We start from the raw sequence: 23,512 nt of genomic DNA, 5'->3' as shown, positions 1-23,512 counted from the left end.
ATGAAACAGAAAAGACAGCTCTTCCACAAGCTGCTGCTTTTGCACCTGGAGCCTGGCCAGGCTGCTCTGGGTGGAAGGAAGACAGGGGTTTCTAGAAAAGAAGGGACCTTCCCCAGCATTCCCCTGGATCTTAAAAGGCAGACAAATGAGAGAAGAAATGTGTGTGTGGAGGGAGGGTCTAGATGGAGACAAACTGGTTCCACTCCAACTGCTTGGTGAAGTAGGCACCCAGGCAGCCCGGTGAACCTTAGGTCCCCAGTCATTGTCCCTGATTGCTAGAAGTTTGGGGATGGTGATGGGGTGTTCTGAGAGCAAAATATCCTGAAGTCCCTTAAGGTATGAATAAATCGATAGTAAGACTTCCAGAACTTTCCTGAATGCCAAATTCACATTTGGATCTCTCTAGCCAAGATTATGGCAAGCTAAACATGTCCTCACTTGAACTCTTCCTGTTAGAGCTTCTCTAGCAAACTGTGTCTCACGATGAAGCTATTGTAGGTGAGAGAAGACAGTGCCCTGGACTCTAGGGGCACTGGTGAAAGTGCTAGGTGGAAGTGCTAGGAAGTGGTTGAACTTGGAATATATTTTAAAACCAGCAAGATTTGTTAATTTCATGGTTTTTGGCCAGTTATAAACAAACGGTAAGACCAGGATCATGGAAGAAAAACACTCATGAGTCTGGCTGGAAGAAAACCAACCATACTATTCTCAAAGGGAATATTATGCTTACTTCCTAATTGATAATTGAAAGATTAATGGCTCAAAAAGTAAAGGGAAACCTTTTTTTTTTATATTTTCTTTTCTTTAAGACAATTGCAAAAAGACTGTTTTCTCCCTCAATTGAGTTTCATACTAAGAGTTATCAAATTAACATTCTGCCTTCTTGCGACTGTGATTCTGATCTCTAAATCTATTTCACCAGAGATTTCTGTATGGGCACAACTCACATATTAATAACGTAGAAGTTAGTATCTCAAATACTGGAGCGAGACTCCATAAATACAATATAGATTGTATTTAAATCCTAGCTCTACCACCAAATAGCTTTATGATCTTCAGCAAGTTACTAATCTCTCAGTGCATTAGTTTTCTCATCTAATCCTAACTGCCTGTAACTATATAGAAGTTAGGTACATATATATATATATATGCATATGTGTACATATATATATATATATTTATAAATTTTTTTTGCCTACATTTCACTGTTTTTCTTCCAATAGAACTATGGTTTTGGGGGTCCCTCCTCCCTAGTTCCAAAAAGGGAGTTCTGATTGGCCAGAAGAACAGATACCTAGTGACTACTCCAGGCTCAGGAATGATCATGGGACCTGTGTTAGTCTAATCAAATGTCAGGAAAGGATTTATATTCGAGTGGAGAGCTCCCCACCTCCTCCCCTCTCCTGTTAGACGTGATCAAGGAGGTTTTGCGGCAGCGCTTGCCTCTGGCAGCCATCTTGTGGGCAATGAGAGGAACCATCAATTGTATCCTGCTGACAGGGAGGACAGCTGGAACCTTGATGATGTCATTGAGCAAAATGTACTCTGCCACCCTACCTTTGGATTTCAATTGTTAGACAATACAATTAATGAAGGATAGTTCGAAGAAAAGCAGGCAGGGACAGGGTCCTCCCCCCACTTAGAGGAAACCACCATTAAAAGGATTTTACACCACGCTGGAAGGAGCCCTCCATCCTTTCCCCCGTGATAGATAGATGACAACCTGATTGGATGACAGGCAACCCCTAGACTTAGAAACTCTGGTGGCATCCCTCTTGTGTCCCCTCTTTTGTTGGGAGCTTTGTACTATAGTTCAATAAACTTGGCTTTGCTGCCCACCACTCTTTGCCTGGTCTACCTCTTCATTTCTTCAGAGTGGCGTGACCAGGAACCGCGGGCACTGAAGGAAAAGAAATTCTGCAACAAAATGTTCTTATATTTAAGGCTGTTCTAGCCAGGGTTTTCTTAGGCTTGCAGCTAAATACATCCTGATATAGTGCTTGTGGTAATGTGAGGATTAAGGGCAAAATACTTGGGAAGCATTTATGGACACAATGCTGGGCAGTCACTAAGCATCGGTTGTTATTCTAAAGGCTGGGATCCAAAAAATCTGTAGGGTGGCTCTGGCTATGGGCCTGGCCTTGGTAGGATGTAAAGAGATGTGGAGAGTAAGAATGTGCTCAGGGACAGGGGAAGGGAGACTAGACCCCCTGTTTTCTTTGGAGCCTACAGTAATATTTGAGAGAAGTCAGTCTTCCTGGTGAATGGAGAAAGTCTGGGAAGGGGTGTCAACTATGGGGTCTGAGCCAATTATGTTTGAGGGATGGAGTAGGGATAGGCCAAGGATGCTGAGGCCTGGCGTGGGAGGATGAGGGAGGGGTTGCTTCTCCCAGGTCCGTAGAAACACAGATTACTCATTATTTGGCATTAATTAATTTCTTCCCAGACTCATCTGGAAAAGGACTTTGGGAGAAGTAACAGATTGAATCTGCTTAATTCACTGTGTGGATGAGGCTTGATGATCCTTTTCTTCTTGACTTGAAAGACCTCTGAAGTTAGGGGTTATAAGTTGCTGAAAGCTGAATAAAGGGTCAGAGAGACCAAGACACTTTCATTCATTCAACATTATTGGGTGCCTGATGCACGGCATCGTGTGAGAAGCCTGAGGTGTCATGGGGGTGAGATGTCCCTGTCCTCAAGTAGTTTCGGTTCAGTCTGGGGCATCTGAAGTGACTTTGGGTGATGCTTGGGAGGGTAATCTGGGTGGAGATACGTGCCTGGGTGGGATCATCCAGTAGTTGAGATAAAAAAGGAGACAACCTGGGGCAGAGTGTGAAGGGAGATAAGAAAAGGGAAGAAGCTGATGATGGAATTTGTGGGAACACCAACAGTTAAGGGATTAAAAGCAATAGGGAGCTTGGAAAAGTGAATAATGATTGGTTCAGAGAAGTAGGAGACAAACTAAGAAGCAGTTTTAGAGAGAGTGGCTGTGGTGTCAACTACCTCAGAAAAGCCAACGGGGATGCTGATGAATGTATCCATTGAATCAGCTTTCTAGAAGGTCATGGGTGAACTCATGAGTGGTTTTTCTGTGGTGTTGAATGGGCATGGGTCTGATTGTCATGTGTTGGCTAGTGGATGGTTGCTGTGGGAATGGAAGTGCCTTATTTTGTAAGTAGTTTCGTTCTAAAGGGAAAGTGAGATGTTGGGTAAAATAAAGAGGAAGGTAAGTTCTCAAGGGTTGCTGGTAACATGGAAGCCTACTCATGTTTATGAGGAGAAAGAACGAGAGTGAGATGCAGCAGATATGGGGAAAGAGGGATATGGGAATGACCCCACCCAATCGTGGGGACAATCAACAGCTTCTTCTTCCCTCGGACCGACCGAGGGAAGAAGAATTAGTTTTCCCATCAGAGAGTGGCAGAGGCCTCTCCACCACCAAGTCCAGTGGTACGATCTCTGGTAACAGAGAGTGGTGCTGGATCATTGCCCAGAGGGCTCAGGTAAGGAGTTTCAGAGATACTCAAAAGCATTTATGATTGGGGGTGTGTGTGGTGTGATGTCCTCAGGGCTCATATGAGGCAAGTGGCATCCTGAGCTGCAGCAAGGGGAAGCACGAGTACCTTGGGATCACAGGGATGGGCAGGGATGGGCAATCCAGGAAGGAAGTCACACTAATGCAGGCAAAGGAAAAGAGAAGGAAGAAGAAACAAGTAAGCGAGAGATGAGCATCACTAAACATAAGAAAAGAACCAGAGAGTTGAAAAAGTAGGTGTAGGTGTTGTGGCAGTGTGTGGGAGCCCCAGGAGAGCAGACTGGACTTAAAACAGTCACCAAAATTATGATAGACATAAAGTGAATCATGTGAACAGGTAAAGAGAAGTAAGTCATACAGGTGTACCTTTGGATTTTTTACTTATTTATTTGAGCAAAAACATTTTGCCATTTACCAGTTTTGTGGTGCTGTAATTTCCAGGGCCTTGCATAAATCTATAGTTTATACACAATGCATCTGAAAAATTTCTGCTTTGAAATGTAGTAAAATCTTCAATAATTTGCAATTAGGTAGGCTAGAAGGTGACATCTTGTTGTAATGAAAATGTAATAAAAAAAAAGCCACAATTTTTACTCACACATTTTTGAAGCAGTTAAAGCCGGGCTAATAAAAGTTGCTGCTTCAAGGTATGGGAAACTATTTTTATCAATGGTCAAGGTAGAATAGTTGTCATAAGTAAATTTTGCTTTTAAATGGTGGGGGTGAGAGATTGTGCTATAAACTAGTTCAAAAGTGTTTGGAAGTGATTTACACTTTTAAGTTGATTAAGCAGGCACGTTCCATAAACAATTTTATTTTCACTCAAGTCTAGGCACATACCTGTTTGGTCTCAGAGCGATAGTGGGAAGTCCCCTTACCTTATCCTCCAGGATAACACTCCCTCACTTCTTCCTCCTGTCCCAAGTGCCTCTGTTAGGGCTTTGTTACTTAGTATTCTAGAGTCCTAACATTCCACTTCAATTAATCATGGATACTTAGAGCAAAATTACTAGGAAAACAGAAGGAATGGGCCATCTTAGGGAAGAAGGAAAAGATCGCTTTTGGAGAAGTCCTCCCCTGGTAAGGCAGGGCTGGCTGGATGCTAAACATGGTAGTTCTGAGTAGCCAGGGGCTGCAGGTTGGCGCACCTGCCTGGTCCCCCAGTGATTTCCTATTACTTGTTTAGCACACCCTTTTATTATAGTTAATACAAAGCTCACATGCGCTGCTTTCTGAGTTTTGATTAACATCTAATTAATTTTTCTTATGATACACTCTCAAAAACATTTGCAAATCTCCCCCTCCCCAAATTACCAATGATTTCTTCACTGACACTGCAGGAAGATAACTTTTGTATTTCAGCCCCAAATCTGTACACAGCCAGTTCGGTTGACTGGGACCAGTCAGTTCAGAACCAACCAGTTAGTTCCAGATAAAAATAGTCACACTGTTTATAGACATCTTTTTAATGTTTTACTTTAAAACAAATGAGCCCAGTAAAAGAGAGCAAAGGAGATTACATTTCAATGATAGCTTGAGATGGGTATGATATTCCTGATTGATTTGTTCTCAGGAACAGACAACTGTATTGTCATACTCGACTTTTAGAACTGCTCACTTAAAATGCATGTAATTATATTAAGTTTCTCTTACAAAAACACAACCATGTCATTTAAGGCAAAAAATATCAGCTTCTGGGGAGATAAGTTAATGTTTCTGACATTTTCTCAGTCTGGTTGGATGAAGTGATCCATTAATTTAGTTGCTCAGGTTTCGTTCTTTCTTGTAGTTTTGCTTTGCCAATGGGCATGAGAATTAGTCACTGTGCCTGATTTCCTCCTCTCTATTAGACTTGTTTCACCTGCAAATTATAAACTTTCAGAATCACTGAGTCAATGGGAGGTGAGAAAGGCACCTTTGAACAGGAGATAAAGACTTAAAAACTCAATAAAGTGTCTCTTACTTAAAACAAAACTTGCAACCTACAGATATTAATTTAATTGAACAAAATGCAAACATTTAGACCAGACACAGCAATATTTTTAGTCAACCTCATATAAGGGATGTTTGCCAGTGTTAGCTTGATCAACCCTACATATTGAAGAAGGCAGACAAACTTGAACTGAGAAAGCATGTGGCTGCTCAGTGCTCAGCTAAATTGTGCTTCAAGACACCATTTGGCATCGATCACTGGGACTTTGCTAAGAGTAAATGGGAGACCCCTCTCAACTCCGTAGAGAGTAACACAACAGACAAAACCCTACAGCTTTCATACAACTATCTTTGAACATCCAAGAGTTTTTGTGCTAGAGTAAGGTATACACACAAAATGGTCATGGCTTCAACGTATAAAAGTTTTTCGCATCGTGGTTTATCACATTTTGCTATGATTAAGACCTCAGTGATGCATTTAGGGCTTGTTTCTGAATCTTCAGTCTTCAGCAACGCTGGATGAACTGTACTGTGTCGGAGGCCTAGAGAGGCCTAAGGAGGGGTCCCCAGTACATTCAGAATTCCTGCTGCCAGTGGGGTTCGACCCAGGACAGGGTGTGTCCAGGAATCAGTGCTACCTGAAAGTTGCTGCCTCCCTCCTCTTCCTCGACTGATAATTGGAGAGAGCCTGCCAAGTGCATGGCAGGTGTCTGGCTTTAGGTCAGTGGAATGATGTGTGTGTGTGTGTGTGTGTGTGTGTGTGTGTGTGTACCACCTCCTTGGGAGGGTGTATCACAAGTTCAGTTTGAGCGGAGACATAGTAGGTGAAAAATTGCATTTCATAATTTACTAAATTCTGTGCTTCAAAAATGAAAACCGTTGCTTTAAAAGCTTGATAAAATCTTTTTTTGACTGGAGGAAAAATTTAGACCCTAACTTCTGCGTGTCTCCAGCAGCCAAGAAGATGCTGAATGATACATTCCAGGGGAGTGTGCTAGAATCCAGGTGGGTTGAGAAGAGGAGGTGTTTAGAATTTCAGTGTTTATCAAAAGGGACAAGGATTTTCAAAGGTTGAGAAGCCTATCTGAGGAAGAGCGGAGAAGTGGTTTACTTGGGGATGGAGACCGGGTAAAGCCTGGCGAAGGTCAGGAGCAAAACAGTGACAGGGAACTAACTGAGAAGTTAATGAAGAAGAAAGGTCAGAGGAGAGTCAGGGGTTGGAGACGGCCTGCTGGGGGAGCCAGGTGGGCAGGATGGGTGGATTTCAGGGTCTCCTCCTGCCTTTGGACAGCCAGTTGCTATCCCTGCTTTGTCTTCCTGGCTGCTGAAGGTTTTTTTGGAGGAGCACTATCTGCCAAGGAAAAAACTCTTCCTTCCATAAGGCCTGTGGCTGGAGTGGAACTGAACTGAAGTGCTCTCTGGCTCCCCCTTGCCTTTTGAATGCCGTTACCTTGGCTGAAGTTCTGAGACCGCTAGACAGGTTTCCAACAAGCAGTTGGCGTGGCTTGCTTTCTGGTAAATGCATCTCTCATTTTGTTTCCCTTGGGTCCTTGCTGCTGTGCTATATGATTTAAGTGTTTTGATCTGCAGACCCTGCAGGGGGTACTGGCTTCTAACTGTGAATGTGTACACCAGGAAACGGAACCCCTAATTAGAGGTTTGGGGCAACATTCTTGGGGGAGCGTAGAAAATGTTCGCTACAGTATAAAAAGTAAAGGAAGTTGAGTTGTAGCCTTCCATATGCAAAATGTACTAGGTTATTAGCAAAAAACATTCAGGGTGTAGTAAAAAATAAATACCTTGCAAAATTCTCCGTTTATATATAAGAATAAGGGATGTTTAGGTAGTTGAATTCCCTAGCAATATTCATCTTCTAAAAAGATCAAGTTCTTCTATTTTGGTTTGTTTTTCTCCCTCTCATTGCCTTCTGAGGGCAAAGCTATTTTCGTTAACTTCACCTACTTCCTGGTGTTGTGTCTGGATTCTTTTCAAGCCTTTCTTATCTCAGTCTCACCCAAATGTCTAATTCTCCAGGATCCTGCCTGTATTATCAGTTCAGCGGGAATGGTTTCTCACACTCGATATGGTTTCTCACACTTGGGGTAGCCCTGGCAAGCCAGGGTGGCGCGTTGCAGAGAGATCAGCCCCAGGGCACTGGCCCTTCTACTCAGGAGGACTGTATTCGCGCGTGTAGAAGTTGACCACGTATAAAGTTGATTCAGCCATCAGGGACTATGTTCCCGTGAAATCACTTGTGTCAGATAGTCTATTTGCCCCACTGGCCCTGAATTTCATTATTTGCACGCTTTCTAATTGAAGAACATTCTTGTCATAAAGAACATGAAAATGATGTGCAAAATTGCTTGCCACAGCGTTGAATCACCAAAAGCACACAGACCGACATTCAAATTACATTAATAATAAAATGACTGAATAGGAATGGGTTGGCAAATATATCTTGAAGGAAGCAGCCATTTCTATTATTCCCAAGTTCTGCTTTACTTGATACCTTGTTAGCAGCGGTTGATGGTAGCCATTGTGTTTACATATACATTATGGCCTAATTTTGAAAATGTATTTTGTATTTAATCACAAAGCAGAAATGCCTGAAATTTGAAGTTGTTTACTTCCAATTACTACCATAATTTCAAAACACAGAGTCAAATCTTCTAAGTGACCTAATCTTGACATTTTCACACACCCCATAGCATTAGCAGTGTTTGGTTTCTCAGGATTTTTACACAAGGTACGTTACTAAATGAGTGGGTTAATGTTGATGTACCTTGGAATTTCAGCCATCCCTAAACATGCATTTTCATGCAATTAAAAGATAACGGGCTTATAAACTGCCTTTCATGTTCTTCCTGATTCTTGCAATTTCAACTTTTTAGAAGGGCTTTCAAAATAGTTCATGCAATGATATGTATGGCTAAAGGAACTGCTATGCTAGAAGGAAAACGGAGACCTTATTTCAGTTTGACATGAGGCAAGCTGAGGGCTTCTGTACTTTCTCCTGCCTTACAAATGCTCCGAGATGATCGAGATCTTCCAGTCCTTAGAGAGTCTGACGCAAAAGCAGTTTCCCCGGCAAGTTGCGGCATGGCATCAAACGTGTCTGTCTCAGTCTCTTCGGGACCCACCTCTTCATCAGTTATAAACAATTTGGATTCCCTCCATTTGGGGTAAAAATCTTGGCTGCCTCTGGAGCCACTTGACTCACTCCCAGAAAGCTGTATATTCAGTTCCTCTGTCGACCTGATCAGGTTTTGTACCGACAGAGATTTGCCCAAGTCCTTGGGCACCACGGGGTGGACAGATAACAGAGTCTCTCCCCCCATGTCAAAGCTTTTCCTTAGAGCACGGTCCTTGGTCAGATTTGACTGTGCAACCTGAACATTTTCCTTGGAGGCAACAAGGCAGGTGGTGACATCGGAAATGCTTTCCTGCAAGCCTGCGGGGTTCGGGTGCAGGGTCTCTGGCCTGGGCAGATGCTTGATGGCTGGGAGAGGAGGCGGTATCTGTAAAGTTGTTGGGGCTGCTGGCTTAGGTGCCACATTTATTTGGTTTGCAATGTTGCTGGTGGCCGCTGCTGCGGAGCCATCACTTTGACTCATTGGCACCTGTGTTGCTTGACTGTGCATAGTAGGGCTAAGCGTGTAGAAAGTCTGAGCGCTGAACTCATTTGGCGTCAGAATGAACTGCAGGCCTCGGGAGATGTTGGCACTCGCTGATCTGGATAAGCAGCCACTGTTCTGTGCAGAACTGGACAGGTCTTTGCTATCCACGGGGCTTTGATAGTCAGATGTCTGTTCACATTCAAAAGGTGGGATCTGGAATGAGGCCAAAGTGAGGGCGGAGGCAGAGCCTTTCCGGAGGACCTGTTGATATATATCGAGTAGGCAGTCCAGCTTGGACTCGATGGACTGTACCTAAGAGTGGGGAAATTGGTCACGTATGAGTATAACCTGTTGTAAGAAGGAGCTTCATTTCTAGAATTAAAACAGTGCAGTCAGAGTGTGTCAATACAGTTAAATATTGAGTACAAAGTCTAATGTAGTGGTGAACTTTAGTACAACCTCAGAATGCACGCACGTCTATCCGTGGTGCAGCCAAGGGTCTGATTTGGGAGGAGAGGTTCGTTTTGGTCTCTACATAATCTCCCCCCAGCACCCCTCCGCGCTAACTCTTTAAAATGAACAATTGATGTTCTCAAAAAAACATATAAGCCCTATACAAAAGCAACTGCAAGACTGCCAACCCAATCAAGTTGCCTTTGCTAAGCCTCCTCCAAGAAATCATTCTGGGACTCTACTGCGGTCTAGTCAGGGACTCCTCTAATTAAATTAAGACCTTAAATATCAACGTAGGTGATTCTGAATTTAAAAATAAAGGTACAAAATGCCTCGGAATTAATACTTGACATATTTTTGGTTAGATTGGGGGAGCAATTTGATTTCTGGACAACTGTCGTCTTTTTTTAATTGTTTTTAATTTTAATTCCAGTCTAGTTAACATACGGTGTTATATTAGTTTCAGGTATACAGTATAGTGACTCTGCAATTCCAAAAGGTACTCAGTCCTCATATGATAAGTATACTCTTTCATCCCCTTCACCTATTTAACACCCCCCCCCCCCCAACCTCCCCTCTGGTAACCATCAGGGTGTTCTCTATAGTTAAGACTCTGTTTCTTGGTTTGGACAATTATCTTTGTATGAGAAGATACAGCTTCAGGGTTAACAACTGAGGTTTTGTTTTGTTTTTTAAAAAAGAGTGAAAAAGAGAGACAGTGACAATCACCAAAACACATAGGAAAAATAGATCTCTGTTATTTTACTGTGGAAAATCTATAGTTGCTTCTAGTTCAAGTATTCATAGATGAGATGAAATTGTTTATTCCTTATATGGAAATCCAAGTGTTTTAGAGAACACTGTCTATGTACAAAAAATGTAGTTTCATTCACTCTTGATTTTCTTCCTTTAAAATATATTAATCACTGGGAAGCCTGGGTGGCTCAGTCGGTTAAGTGTCTGCCTTCAGCTCAGGTCATGATCCCAGGGTCCCCGGATCAAGTTCCACATCAGGCTCCCTGCTCAGCGGGGAGTCTGCTTCTCTCTCTGTCCCTCTCTCTCTCTCTCTCAAATAAATAAAATCCTAAAAAATTTATTAGTCACTAAAATACATCAAATGACCTACATTTCTGATTAAAAAAATTCAGATGGAAAAGTTAGCCACTACAGTTGGATCGTACCTGCTTCTCCACCTTGACCACCCGGCCGAGCATACTGAGGTCATCGGGGGTCTCGTGTTCTGCTGTTATTTTCTCTCGGCTCTTCTTATCCGATGTGATTTGCCCTTTTCCAAGAATTTGGTCAACACTATCAGAGAAAGAGGAGATCTGATTATAAATGCTGAAGACGGAGATTGCCCCAGAACAGAATGAAGTGTTTTGAAAAGAAAAATGAAAGACAATTATCTTTAATTCATGTAAAATGATGTAAGAATGAACATGTTCCAGTTGATGTGCTTATTTTCTTAACATGAGAATTACACATGAGATTAATTTCTCATTATTCTGGTCCATGACGAAGTCACTTATGAGCAATCTTCTGGAGGTGGAATTGTCCTAAACTACAAAGTAATTTGTCTGTTTCCATCTTCAAACAGCCATTTCCTGAATTTAACTGCTGAAAATATGACAAAATCATAATTATGATTATTTCATGTTAATAGAACAGATTCTTCAGTGAACATTTACTATACAACTGATATGCGGGAGCTAAGCAGACAGAAAGTGATCCGACTCCGCTTTTTGGAATTCTAGTTGGAGAATAGACACCCCATGAGCTGGAAACTTAAAATTAGTTCTACAACTTCTGTAGCAGTTCAACTTTATACAAACCCTTGTTTTATAATAGTTCTATTAAAGGACTTGGAAGACCATGGCCACGTGGGCAGAGATTGTAACATGACCACAGGATGAGTTACAACCATTTCCAAGGAGACTTGATCCACTGAAATGGGAATGACTTTCTTTTGTGCGTGTGTTGGAGCTGAATTATCAGGGGTACGGACTCAACGTTCCAGTTTACAGGCAGCGCCTACCTCCTGTCATGACATCTAATATGTTATACTGCAAACTCCACAAGGACTAAGTCATTATTTTATTAATCTCTGAATGTCCATAGTGCCTGGCACACATTAAGCGCTCAATAATTGTCTGCTGGATAAATGAACCAACGAATGAACGAACGAACAAACTGTGATTTCTAGAATTGATCACCAGGTGGTTTACTAAGGGCCCAGTATATGCCTCCCGCTGGGCTAAGTGTGCTGTGGGCATATAAACAAATGTTTATGACTCTCTCCTTGTGTTTTAAAAAACTCTTCAAACACAAACACTGGTAATTTGTGCCTGAGAACGAAGCAAGACTCTTAAAAAACTGAGATGACTGAGCATTCTGGCTTCAAGATAACACAATCAAACGTGGCTGCAGTAACATATCGAACTCATTTCTTAAGATGCTCACCAGGGAGACAGTGTGTATCTGGCACGGTACAGGATGCTAAGGAAGGCAAAGGCCCAGCCTGAGTCACGAACAGGGGGGAGTAAACTTGCACCCAGGGCACAACACAAGAGCCAACCACTCGTTTTTGAATCCAATTCTCGGGCACAGTGATACCAAGATTATGAGTGTCTCTGTGCTCTGTGGTAGCTCTCAGTGCTATAGGAGGTCAGAGAAGGGAAGGGTCTGTTTTTGTGGGCCCAACGGTCGGGAAAAGTTTAACGAGGGAGAAAGACGGCTTCTTTTTGAAGGACAGTCGGGATTTGGAGAATAACAGAACAACAGCCGCAGCAATCCTTCCAGTGACATCAGTGACAACCATTAACAGTTACAGGGCACCCGGTTAGCAGGTAGTAACTCATTCAGTCCTGGTGACAACCCTATGAAGCAAACACTGACATTATCCCCATTTTTACAGATGGGGAAACTGAGATACTTCATGCTGTAGATGGAGGCTTTTGATGCCTGATTTATATCCTTAAATAAAAATCTACACTAGAAGCAAAGTCCAGTTATCCATGAAAAATGAATTAGAGCTATGAGAGCCCCGAGTTTTCTCTACAACAGAGAAGTTACTCTCAGATAGTTTTTATGCCTATCCCTTCACAACAAATCACATTTTTATTGCTTACCGTGTTTGGAGACTTTTAATTCTACACAACATGTCTAGATGACCAGCAGAATACTGTTCAATGACATCTTTTACATCATATGGGCGTAATGTTTCCTTAAACTTCCGTTTTGCAACATGAAATTTCATAATCCTGTAAGAGCAACATATTCCATATTAATCTCCATAACTTTGCTAAAAGAAGTTACCCAAATAGCTTGCTAGTAAATATGAGAACTCTGGGGGAAAAAAGAAGTCATACATCAAATTATTTTAGGTTCCTCCAGAAATGCAACATAAAAGCCCACGATTATAGTGGGCAATTTAAGAACATCTCATGGGAGGCACACACTGAGAGTTGAAAAACACATAAAAGAGACTTAATACTAAGTGTTATATCTTTTTACTGTTCACTGAAACCCTGAATTAAAATCAAAATCAAAATGCAGTTCTGCCTTTTCGATGTGACCCTCGGAAGTTTAAGAAATAACACCTAGTGACTGCATCCCTTAAAAAATATAAAAATTGTTAAAACGGTCTTTTATGTAACTATGCAATTTCAGATGCAAATGTGTCTGCAAAACTCTTAGTCTCTCTAGAGAAATGTACGTTTGTATAGAAATTTTTGAAAATTCTGTTTCATAAGTTACTTCTGCAGGATACTGCTCGATTAGGTAGCCATGTTCCTTTTGTTTCAAATGTAACACACTCATCCACTAGGCTTGGATATCTAAGATTTCAGAACCAGAGATCTCTTTTATTACAATGCTTCCCCTGACATGGACCTCATGCTTTTTTTTTTTTTTTGAGATTTTATTTATTTGAGAGAAAGAGAGAGCGAGAGAGGTCGAGCTTGAGCATAAGCAGGGGGGAGGGGCTGAGGGAGAGGGAGAAGCAGAGCAGGGAGCCCTGATACCTGATGCCCAGAGCTCCATTCTAGGACCCTGGGATCATGACCTGAGCCAAAGGCAGATGCTTAACCGACTGAACCACCCAGGCACCCTGGACCTCATGTTTTAAAAGAGTATTTCATCAATAAATCCCATGATGCCATAAATAGCTAAGTTGCCTAAGATAAACAGTTACTGTAATAACGATATTATTCCTGAAGAAAGCAAAGAAGCATAACATTTTAATGAGTCTGTGCAGTCTTAGTGCAGGTAAATGTTAAGCCTGCCAGTGTTTTTTCAACTATTAAATGGCTCATAGATCCCTGTTATCATACTCATGGATCCCAGGCTGGGAATCAGTCAATTAGGTTCTGCAAACCACAATTTGGTTTTCCTTGGTGGAAAATGGGAAGATTAGGTATAAATGTAGAAAATACTCACTACCTATCCTGATAGATGATTGCAAGGAATCCAAATTGTCTTATTGGTTAAGAAGCCCCAAACTCTATCTTGTGATTGTATTGTTAACTTCAAATTAACTGTATCCTAATTATTTTGGAATCATTTATCTATAACATTCTTACTTCCTCTCTCTACCATATTTTCTCCACCAATCTCTTCTTTATTCAGGATAAATTTTTTTGGTCTGTTTTATTGTTTGTTTTTGTTTGCAGAAACACTGAAGCTTTATTCAGAGGAAAGTAGAGGAAATCTGTTTTATTTTAACCTCTTAGTATTTAGCTTTAGTTCCAAATTTGTTTATCAAATTTGTTTAGGGCTCAGTCTCCTATATTAAAAAAAAAAAAAAACTGCGAAAACTAGTGAAATAGCTACCCTGTGAAATTTTTGGCCCCGAGTAATTATTATTATTATTTTTTAAAGATTCTTTATTTCTTTTTATTAGAGAGAGAAAGAGTATAAGCAGGGGGAGCGGCAGGCAGAGGGAGAGGGAGAAGCAGACTTCCCGTTGAGCAGAGAGCCCGATGTGGGGCTCGATCCCAGGACCCCGGGATCATGACCTGAGCCGAAGGCAGACGCTTGAAAGTCTGAGCCACCCAGGCACCCCAGTAATTATTTTTTAAATATCTGTTTCCCCACACTAAATTGTCAGCTACATGAAAGCAGAGTGGGCCTCTTTTATTCAACAGGTGTTGCTTAATAAATGTTAGCTCTTGTTACTACTGCTACTTCTACCCCGTTACTATCACCATTCTTCTTCAACACTGTGTACTCAGAGCTGAGCACACTTCCTGATACACAGTGGAAAGAAACATTTGTTGAATAAGAGAAGGCAGGAAAGAGAAAAAGAAAAGATCCGTTCATCTAGGTAATATTAATAAAACCAGAAGAAAAGCTAATCCAACAGCCTAAGCCCTCTTTACTTACCTTCACAGTAGCTAATGGTGCCTGGGTGGGTGGGGGGAAAAAGGAAAAAAATCATCTTTGTACTTCCCTAGGTGGTTTTTAATCGTTGTTTGTGTTTTCAATAATATTACCATTTGTTATGTGAAGTACCTTCTTTTTTTGTTTTAAAGATTTTTATTTATTTATTTGAGAGAGAGAGAGAGCAAGAGAGACAGCATGAGTAGGTGGAGGGGCAGAGGGAGAAGCAGACTCCACTGAGCAAGGAGCCTGATGCAGCTTGATCCCAGGACCCTGGGACCATGCCCCGAGCCGAAGGCAGATGCTTAACTGACTGAGCCACCCAAACGCCTCTAAAAGTGAAGTACTTTAGATGTCTTATCTTCAATAGCACTTAAGACAGTCTTATTTCCCTTTCAAATCTGGGGAAACTGAGATTCAAAGAACCTATGTGACTTGCCCCCACACAAGCAACCAGTGCGACGCAAAGCCAGGATCCCACCCAGATCTGTCTGGTTCTCACTCTCACATCACCTCCTGGTTTCCCATGGCATCAATTCTTCAGATGTTGAAAAGATTGGCTGGGATCTTTGGCAGTTTTTTTTCTTCCTTGGCTATGGTGGTAGAAAACACGCTACACGCAGAGAGACGAGCTTTGGCATGAGTTAGTGTATTCCCATGGGCTGTAGCTCAGGCATTTGTGGTCTGTGGCGTGGCTGCCCAGCGGTGGACCCACATACCTCCAAACTGAATGACCTGTTTTGTCCTCATGGGGGCCTGCCCTTGTTTCTTGCAGGGAGTTGTGTGAATTCTCTATGGTAATTTGTCTCAAGAGTTGCATGTTGCTTTTCTCTTTTTCCTTTCACCAGTACTTTAACAGAAAAACAATTTGAAGGCGTTCAATAGACAGTATTATACTCTGGTCCATACTCAGTCATATTTTAAGCAGACCATAGATAATTTCATTTTATTTGCATAGTTTACCATTTATGAACTAGCCAAATTAAAGGAAAATCCATTTTTTATAATTTTGATCAATATTTATAATTTTGATTTGTACTGTTTGCCAATTTCCATGGTACAAATACTCCTACTATATTTCATATTTCAAGCTATCAATCTGACATCACTGAGCAAGAAGTTGGGAAGAGATGTGCAATATTATATCATTAGATAGTATACCATACAGATACAATAGATGTGTATAACTCGAGGACATAGAGAGTAATATGTAGTACAGTGATTAGGAAGTAGTGAGCGTTGAATATGTATTGCCTTTGTTTTTAATATAACTCATTTTATTGTGAGTTTATACAATTTAATTTTTAATAATGGCTGTATTTAACAAGCAGCAAAATTCCCAAAAATGTAAGTTACATTCAGCTCCTGAGAGTCAGTACAAGCTGGCTCCTGCATATACTCCTCTTTTTCAAATAACTAGAATGGTATTATTATTATTATTATTTTAAAGATTTTATTTATTTATTTGAGAGAGAGAGAATGAGAGATAGAGAGCACGAGAGGGAAGAGGGTCAGAGGGAGAAGCAGACTCCCTGCTGAGCAGGAAGCCCGATGTGGGACTCGATCCTGGGACTCCAGGATCATGATCTGAGCCGAAGGCAGTTGCTTAACCAACTGAGCCATCCAGGAGCCCTAAAATGGTATTATTAATCCAATTTTTAACTGATTTCCTACCATGAAAGTAGGAAAGTCTGTAGGTAAAGCAATGGAGGGAAAGCAATACCCCCACGGAGTGATATAATGCGTAGGAATCAATGATAAGCCTATTAAGAACTTTAATATTGACTCAGCTTTGCATACCTGTCCTCATGTGGCCATACCCAAACACCACAGAAGACCATCAGTTTCCCATTGAGGACTGCTGGTTGCTAAGCATTTAGCAGGACATTACTGAGTGTAAAAAAACCATTTTTCTTATTAAGGATTAAGTTTTCTAAGATGGACAAGAAATATGTTTTCTTTTTTAAAAAAATATTTTATTTTATTTTAGTTTTTTAAGTAACCTCTACACTCAACATGGGGCTTGCACCCACAACCCCAAGATCAGGAGTGGCAGGCTCCACTGACTGAGCCAGCCAGGCACCCCCGGACAACAAATAGATTTGTCTTAACTGTCTTTGTTGTAGGTTGAAAATGGAAACATTGAAGAGGTCTGAGGTGAGATAAGAAAATTCTAAATCGAGCAATATGTTTTATAAATGTGGAGGGAATGTTTAATAACAAAAGTATTTTTAGAAACCAGTAATTTACATAAAGGATGACGACAGTCATTTTGCCTTTGCCAAGGACAGACCAAGCATGTACTAATAGCGCTCAAAGCTGTCCCCTCCTTTCTATTTGCAACACTATAGCCTTTGAAAGAATTAATCTTCCAAAGTGAAAGTGAGACCACATTGCCCCCCTTCCTAAGATCCTTCATTGGTTTTCCACAGCCCCTCAAGTAAACATCAAATTCCTTAGTATATTGTATAGGGCTGTTTATGGACTGGCCTCTACCTCTCTCATCTCTCCCTTTCCACTCTGTGTTTGGAACTTGAGGTTCCAGCAACAACAACAACAACAACAAAGTATTTGCAGGTCCACAAAACACCATTCAGTAAATCATGTACTTCAATTATTTGCATATGCTATTTCCTCTTCCCGAAATCCTATGATATCTGCAAGACTCAGCTCTAAAGTCACTTCTTTTATGGAAATTTCTGTGATTCTTCCAAAGTAGTTAGTCACTTGCATATCAACCTCTATTTTAGTACTTAGCATACCACACTGTAATTATTTGCTTATATATCCGCCTCCTTCTCCAGACTGTATGAGGTCCTTGAATGCAGGGCTATGTCCTCTCCCCTTGATAATCCAACACTTGGTGCAGAGTTTAATGAACATGAGAGGTTTGTCTAGAAGCGCTACCAAGGAGCCTGGGTGGGCAACCTGAGGGGAGAGGGTAATGGGTGGGGACTTCCCACCGTCTCCTTCCAGATGCTCATCTCTATTCATTCCTCTGCATGCAGCCTGCACTCCAGCCCTCCTGGATTTTTTTTTTTGTCACCAAAGTGCTCATTTCTCAGGATTCTGTCTTCACACTCTACCTAAAATGCTAGCGGTTCTGTATTCAAGCCAAGCACTGACTTCTCTAGGAAATCTTCCTGATCACCTTCACAGGGGTAGATGGTCTTGCTTTGTGCCCTCAAGTGCACTGTCATATAGGTAAATTTGAGGCACTGTACCTCACCCTGGACTTTAGCAATGTCCAGGGCTATGGTTTTTACCCTAGCATCGTGCACAATCTTGGGCAAGTATTAGAGGTTCAATAAATGCCTGCTGAAGAATTGAATGGGGATTAGTTACTCTCCAGTTGCTCCAAGTTGTTTATGTTCTTTTGTGGCAAGGCAGGCTCTTGTAGAGGTCTTCTTAAAAGAGTGCCTTAGAATAGGTTGGAGTTCTTCATTTCACAGAGCATAAATCTAGAACTATTCAAAGTGTAGACAAGACGCAGAAAGTTTTTTCTGTAAAGGGCCAGATAGTAAGTATTTTATGCTTTATGGGTTGTCTGGTTTCTGTTGAAACCATTCAACTTTGCATTGTAGCATGAGAGCCACCACAGACTCTACATAAACAAGTAAGTATAGGTGTGTTCTAATAAAACTATTTACAAAAACAAGTATTGGGTTGGATTTGCCCCCCCCCCCCCCGCTATAGTTTGCTACCCCATGGTCTAGATAAGAGTGATGAGGAAATGCCTTCAGGCCAGGAATAAACAACGGCTCATGAACTGGCTTGGGGAAAAGAAGCAAAAGCCTTTTGTGGCCTTCTACATACTTCTAAATAAGTTTAATATGATCTATATATTGCCTGGTAGGAAGGAGTGTTTAAGCAAGTCACTTTAGAGTAAAATTAGGACCTTCAAGAAACATTTAACAATTGGGGCGCCTGAATGGCTCAGTTGGTTAAGCATCCAACTCTTTGGTTTTGGCTCAGGTCATGATGATCTCAGGGTCTTGAGATGAAGCCCCATGTCATGGGGCTCTGCGCTCAGCAGGGAGTCTGCTTGAGATTCCTCTCCCTCTCCCTCTGCCCCTCCCCCACTCTCACTTTCTTTCTAAAATAAATAAATAAATAAATTTAAAAAAGACTTAACAAAAAAAGAAACAGTTAACAAGATGATAATGCCAAGTAGTACTGTATAGTACCACCCTACGAGAGGGGTAGTACTGTCATCTCCATGTTGTAGATAAGGAAACTGAGGCATACAGAGGTTAAATACCTAGCCTGAGGTTAGACAGTTAGTAAATGTGGGATTGGGACTTGAACCAGTTTGGCTCTAGTGTTGAGCTCTTAATCACAATATTGTACTGTTTTCTTAATAGTGAGATCTTATATATATATATTTTTAAGATTTTATTTATTTATTTAAATAAATAAATAATAAGTTGATGAGCGAGCATGAGCACGAGTTGGGGGGAGGGGCAAGGGAGAGGGAGAAGCCAACTCCCCCCCTGGGGAGGGAGCCGAACACCCAGATCCATCCCAGGACCCTGAGATCATGACCTGGGCGGAAGGCAGATGCTTAACTGAGACTGAGCTACCCAGGCGTCCAGATCTTATATATATATATATTTATGAAGATTTTATTTATTTTTGACAGAGAGAGAGAGAGCACAAGCAGGGGAAGCAGCAGGCAGAGAGAGAGGGAGAAGCAGGCTCCCTGCTCAGCAGGGAGCCCGACTCCGCGGTAGATCCCAGGACCCTGGGATCATGACCCAAGCAGAAAGCAGACGCTTAACCGTCTGAGCCACCCAGGCGACCCCCAGATCTTTTATTTTAACACAAAATAACAACAACAAAAAAGATACTTTGATATACTACAAGCTCAAAAAATAATTTTCACTCACATGTGTTTGGCACACAGGTTCTCAATAAAGCTGCCAAGTGAATGGCCTGTTCTTACTGGTGTCGTTGGGTGGTCCTTTGGAGGACCAAAAAAAGGCTGAGGAGTAAGTTCCGCTCTCACTGGCTTCTTTTTTCCATGAGCGTCAACTGCACCACCGGAACCAAGACAGCAGCGAAGAGCAAAAACTCTTAAAGTTCGCTTCCTCTGATGGCTGTGGAGAACCAAGAGGCTAGCTGGGAGTCTAAGAGAAGAAACCTCTTGCACGAAGCTGACATGCCCCGCAGTACCACTAGAGGGGGGAAAAGATTCATCCACAAACCTAATCAACTGGCACCTCCTGTTGAAACCGAAGGAAGTCTGCTCATAGAATTTTCTGAGCACGAAGAAATAACTAAAGCAAAGTTAAACTCCGGGTAGAATATATCTATATATACACACAAACACATGTGCACTTATAAGGAAATGTAGGTGCATTTGTTGTGCTGCCATGAGTTATAAAATCTTGCAAAAGTCTTGTTCCAGCCGTCTAAATCCGGGTAACGACATTGCATATGAATATGCAGAGATAAGAACGATTAGAAGACGGGCGGCAGCGACTGCGGCCGCCACCGAACAGATGGACGAGCCCGGCCCGCAGCCAAAGCGCGGGCCGGGCGGACAGGGCTCCGCCGACCGTGAACTGCAGAGGCAGCTTGACTGGCTGGGACAGCCGTACTTCCTAAGCTTGGCTGCTCCCGGGAACCGCACAAGATGCCGATGCCTCGGTCCCCCGGCCGTCTTCGCTGATCCGGGGTGTGGTCCCCGAGATTTTGTTAAACGCTTCAGGTCATTCCATGGAGTAGCCCTGGTTGAGAGCTCCTGAAACGGAGGTGGGAAGGGAGAGGGGCCAGAATGATCTCCAAGCTCCCCGCCGCCATGCAAAGAAGTGATGGTGGGTTGTGCTAAGTCTTCTTTGTCACCCATGTCATACCCACAAGGCAGAGTGTCAGTGTGCTTTGGTGGCAGGCCTCCAATCCGAACCTGAGTGTTTCCCGACCCCCTTCCCTGAGTGACTTGGAAGTTTCATGCAAGGAGGAGTTAGTAAGTTTCGTTTGTTTTTTAAAGGACTTCCTCGGAAGGGAAAGGGAGTGTGGGGTGACGGATTCATTTTCTTTCAGGAAGTATTCATCGAGTGCCTGCCTACCAGGCTGTTGTGCTGGGTTCTGTGCTAGGCGCTGGGGAGCACTTAGTCCGCTGAAAGGGAGCGGGCAGAGGTGAAGGAGCCTTTAGTGATTACTTGTCTCCCGTTTCTTCCTCTCTCCAGTCCATGTGGAAGGCAGCAGTCACTGGGGCCAGGAGCTCCGACAGGACCCAAGAGCCTCCTTTGCTCTTTAGACGAGCTCCGTGTGGCCGCTTCCCTAAGCGATGCCACAGACGAGTCTGACGCGTGGGACTCAAGAACTCGCTCCTGGATTCTTTCGCTCACCTATCAGACGTTTTTGAGTGCCCACCACATGCCAGGCTCTGTGCCTGATGCCAGGGATCCGGCCATGAAGAAATAAACCCGTTGCTTGAGCCCTTCCCGTCTGGTAGGGCAGACGGTGTGTGAGTGGAAAGGGTGGGAAGCTCAGGCCAGTGGGAGTGTGGAAGAGAAGCGTTTAACCCAGATTGGTATGAGTGATAGGAAACAATTTCTGGAGAGGACAGTTCTTTACCCTCTGCACCCCCACCTCTGGGGATTATATCACCAAATTTGTCCAGGCTGCAGAAATGGTCCCTTATGTTCCCCGATCGTGTTTTTGGTGTGGATGTGTGTTTCTCCCTCTGACCCCTTTTCCTACCTTACGTTGTCCAGTTGGGTTGATTTACTCTACTGACATGTGTTCCATAAGACCCTCCTTCCCAGGATGAATAATTCTACCCCCTGACTTCTGACTCTCTGCAAGAAACACAACATCTATCTGCCTTAAAAGCAAGAGCCCTCGGGCTCATTCTTGAAGTGATCCAGGGCCTTTGGATTACCAAAACTTCCCCAAGGCAGCCCTCTTTTGCCTTTTTCAGAGATTGGTCAGGGGATGGTGCTGATCATGGAGCAAACTTGTCAGACAACTAGGACTGTGGAACTTGATATTTGGGGTCACCATTAAAGGCATATGTGTTACTTGTTTGGATGATTTATTAATGTTACTTCTCTGTTAATACATAAACAGGACTCAGTAATGCAGATTTTCATTTGTTTGTACAGTATTTAGACTCTGAAAACCCTTCAAAACTAGTTACAGAATTATACATCCAAGACTCCTTTGCTTTTCTTACATCTTACATTGGGCTACTAGCCAGTGACTAAGGAGACCCAGGAGTTCCTGGATGCACTGACCAATCTCATTTTCTGCCTTTCAGTTCTTGCTGGAGATGTGTAAATTAGCACCCCTTGTACGCAGTCCGTTAGATGCCTTATGGTAGTAAGTTCCCACCTGGCTGACTTAGGGAACAGGACCAGTTCTCTGGCCACAACTGTTGGCACATGGATGTTGTTCTTCTAATAAATGTCATTATTTTGTTTTATATTCAGGATTTGGTAAGCTCTTCTACACTTTTTTTTTTTTTTAAGGGGATAAGAATAGTAGAACCCAAGCAAGAACTTCTGGATTCAAGCAAGTCTGCAAATGGTTAACTCTCCTCTTAGGATTTTGTGAGCATTGATCCAGTAACTAAATTTGGGGATTTTGTTTTTCTAGAAGTATAAAATTCTGCATAAGCTTTAAAGTATGAAATGAAGAAGTAAATAAATAAAGTGCCCATACCCACTGATTGTTCTTGAATATTTTTAGTCATACCAATGAATAGGAGTTTCAGTTTAAATTACAACCAAATAAAAGGTTAGAAATTAGATGCTGCAAAGTAAGTGTGTCTTCCGTGAAAACACTAGTTTAATACAGCCTCAGAGCAAAATGTGGCCACAAGCAATTATCTTCAAAACAGAAACAAGCAAAAAAGGATATTCCAGGGAATATATTAGCTGATTTTAAAAATATGTGTTAAATGATCCATAAAATGTTCTTCTAGCAATGTCCTTTACTGTAACATGCCATAGACTTGGCTGTCAAGAATGTCTTAACAGAGACTTGCAAACAAAGACTCATCACCTCTGCTAAAATAGCAAAGACGCTATCAGCAAAATTAAGAACGGGTGATGATTAAACAGCTTGTAGGTTTAACAAAAACCCACAACGGCAAACATGTGCCTCTGCTTCTCTATTTGTGGAGTATTCTTGTCTCAAGTATGGAGCGAGATTTAAGAAGGATTCGGAGTTGAGAATGCATTTTAGGAGACCGTCCGGGCAATGGTCCTGCACGTACCCTTCAGAATAGGAAGAACACAAGGGCGAGAAAACTGGAAATCCTTGTCGCCCAAAGCAGGGTTACAGCAAGGGCTGATTTGCATACCCGCCTGAGAAACTCTGACAAGTCATCATGGTTCTTCTTTTTGCTGATCAGATCTGAGCGATTTTAGAAGAGTTGATGAGCCTTTGCTAGTTGCAAAGACATTCTTGACATTTTATCTATGTTCTTATTAGAGTGAAAGATTCTGATAATTTAGAAGAATGTTCTGTTTACCATCTGGCTTCAAACCCTTTTGCCTCTATTGAATTTTTCTCCAAAGTCACTGACAACCCCCTGGTTGCCAATGCCAAAAGACCTTCTCACACTTTACCTTCCTGACCTCTT

The 23,512-nt window shown here is 42.2% G+C and overlaps 1 protein-coding gene across 2 annotated transcripts in view; it reads right to left on the bottom strand.

Moving 5' to 3' along the window:
- Window positions 1–4,985: 4,985 nt before the first annotated feature.
- The window catches only part of KCNQ5 (potassium voltage-gated channel subfamily Q member 5), a 496,856-nt gene continuing 478,329 nt past the window's right edge, over window positions 4,986–23,512 (bottom strand). For both annotated transcript variants that reach the window (XM_073905221.1, XM_025890338.2), the window contains 3 exons: window positions 12,666–12,797; window positions 10,719–10,845; window positions 4,986–9,396 (listed from right to left, as the gene is read on the bottom strand). In XM_073905221.1, the coding sequence (XP_073761322.1) occupies window positions 8,434–9,396; window positions 10,719–10,845; window positions 12,666–12,797 (1,222 nt within the window). In that variant the 3' untranslated portion in view covers window positions 4,986–8,433. The remainder of the gene's footprint in view (window positions 9,397–10,718; window positions 10,846–12,665; window positions 12,798–23,512) is intronic.

This window comes from Callorhinus ursinus, unplaced genomic scaffold, assembly GCF_003265705.2.
Source record: "Callorhinus ursinus isolate GAN/ISIS: 27379988/994484 unplaced genomic scaffold, GSC_fseal_2.0 scaffold22, whole genome shotgun sequence".
Taxonomy (NCBI): Eukaryota; Metazoa; Chordata; class Mammalia; order Carnivora; family Otariidae; genus Callorhinus; species Callorhinus ursinus.
The sequence above is the reverse complement of the archived record's forward strand: the minus strand, read 5'-3'. Positions and strand labels throughout refer to the sequence as shown.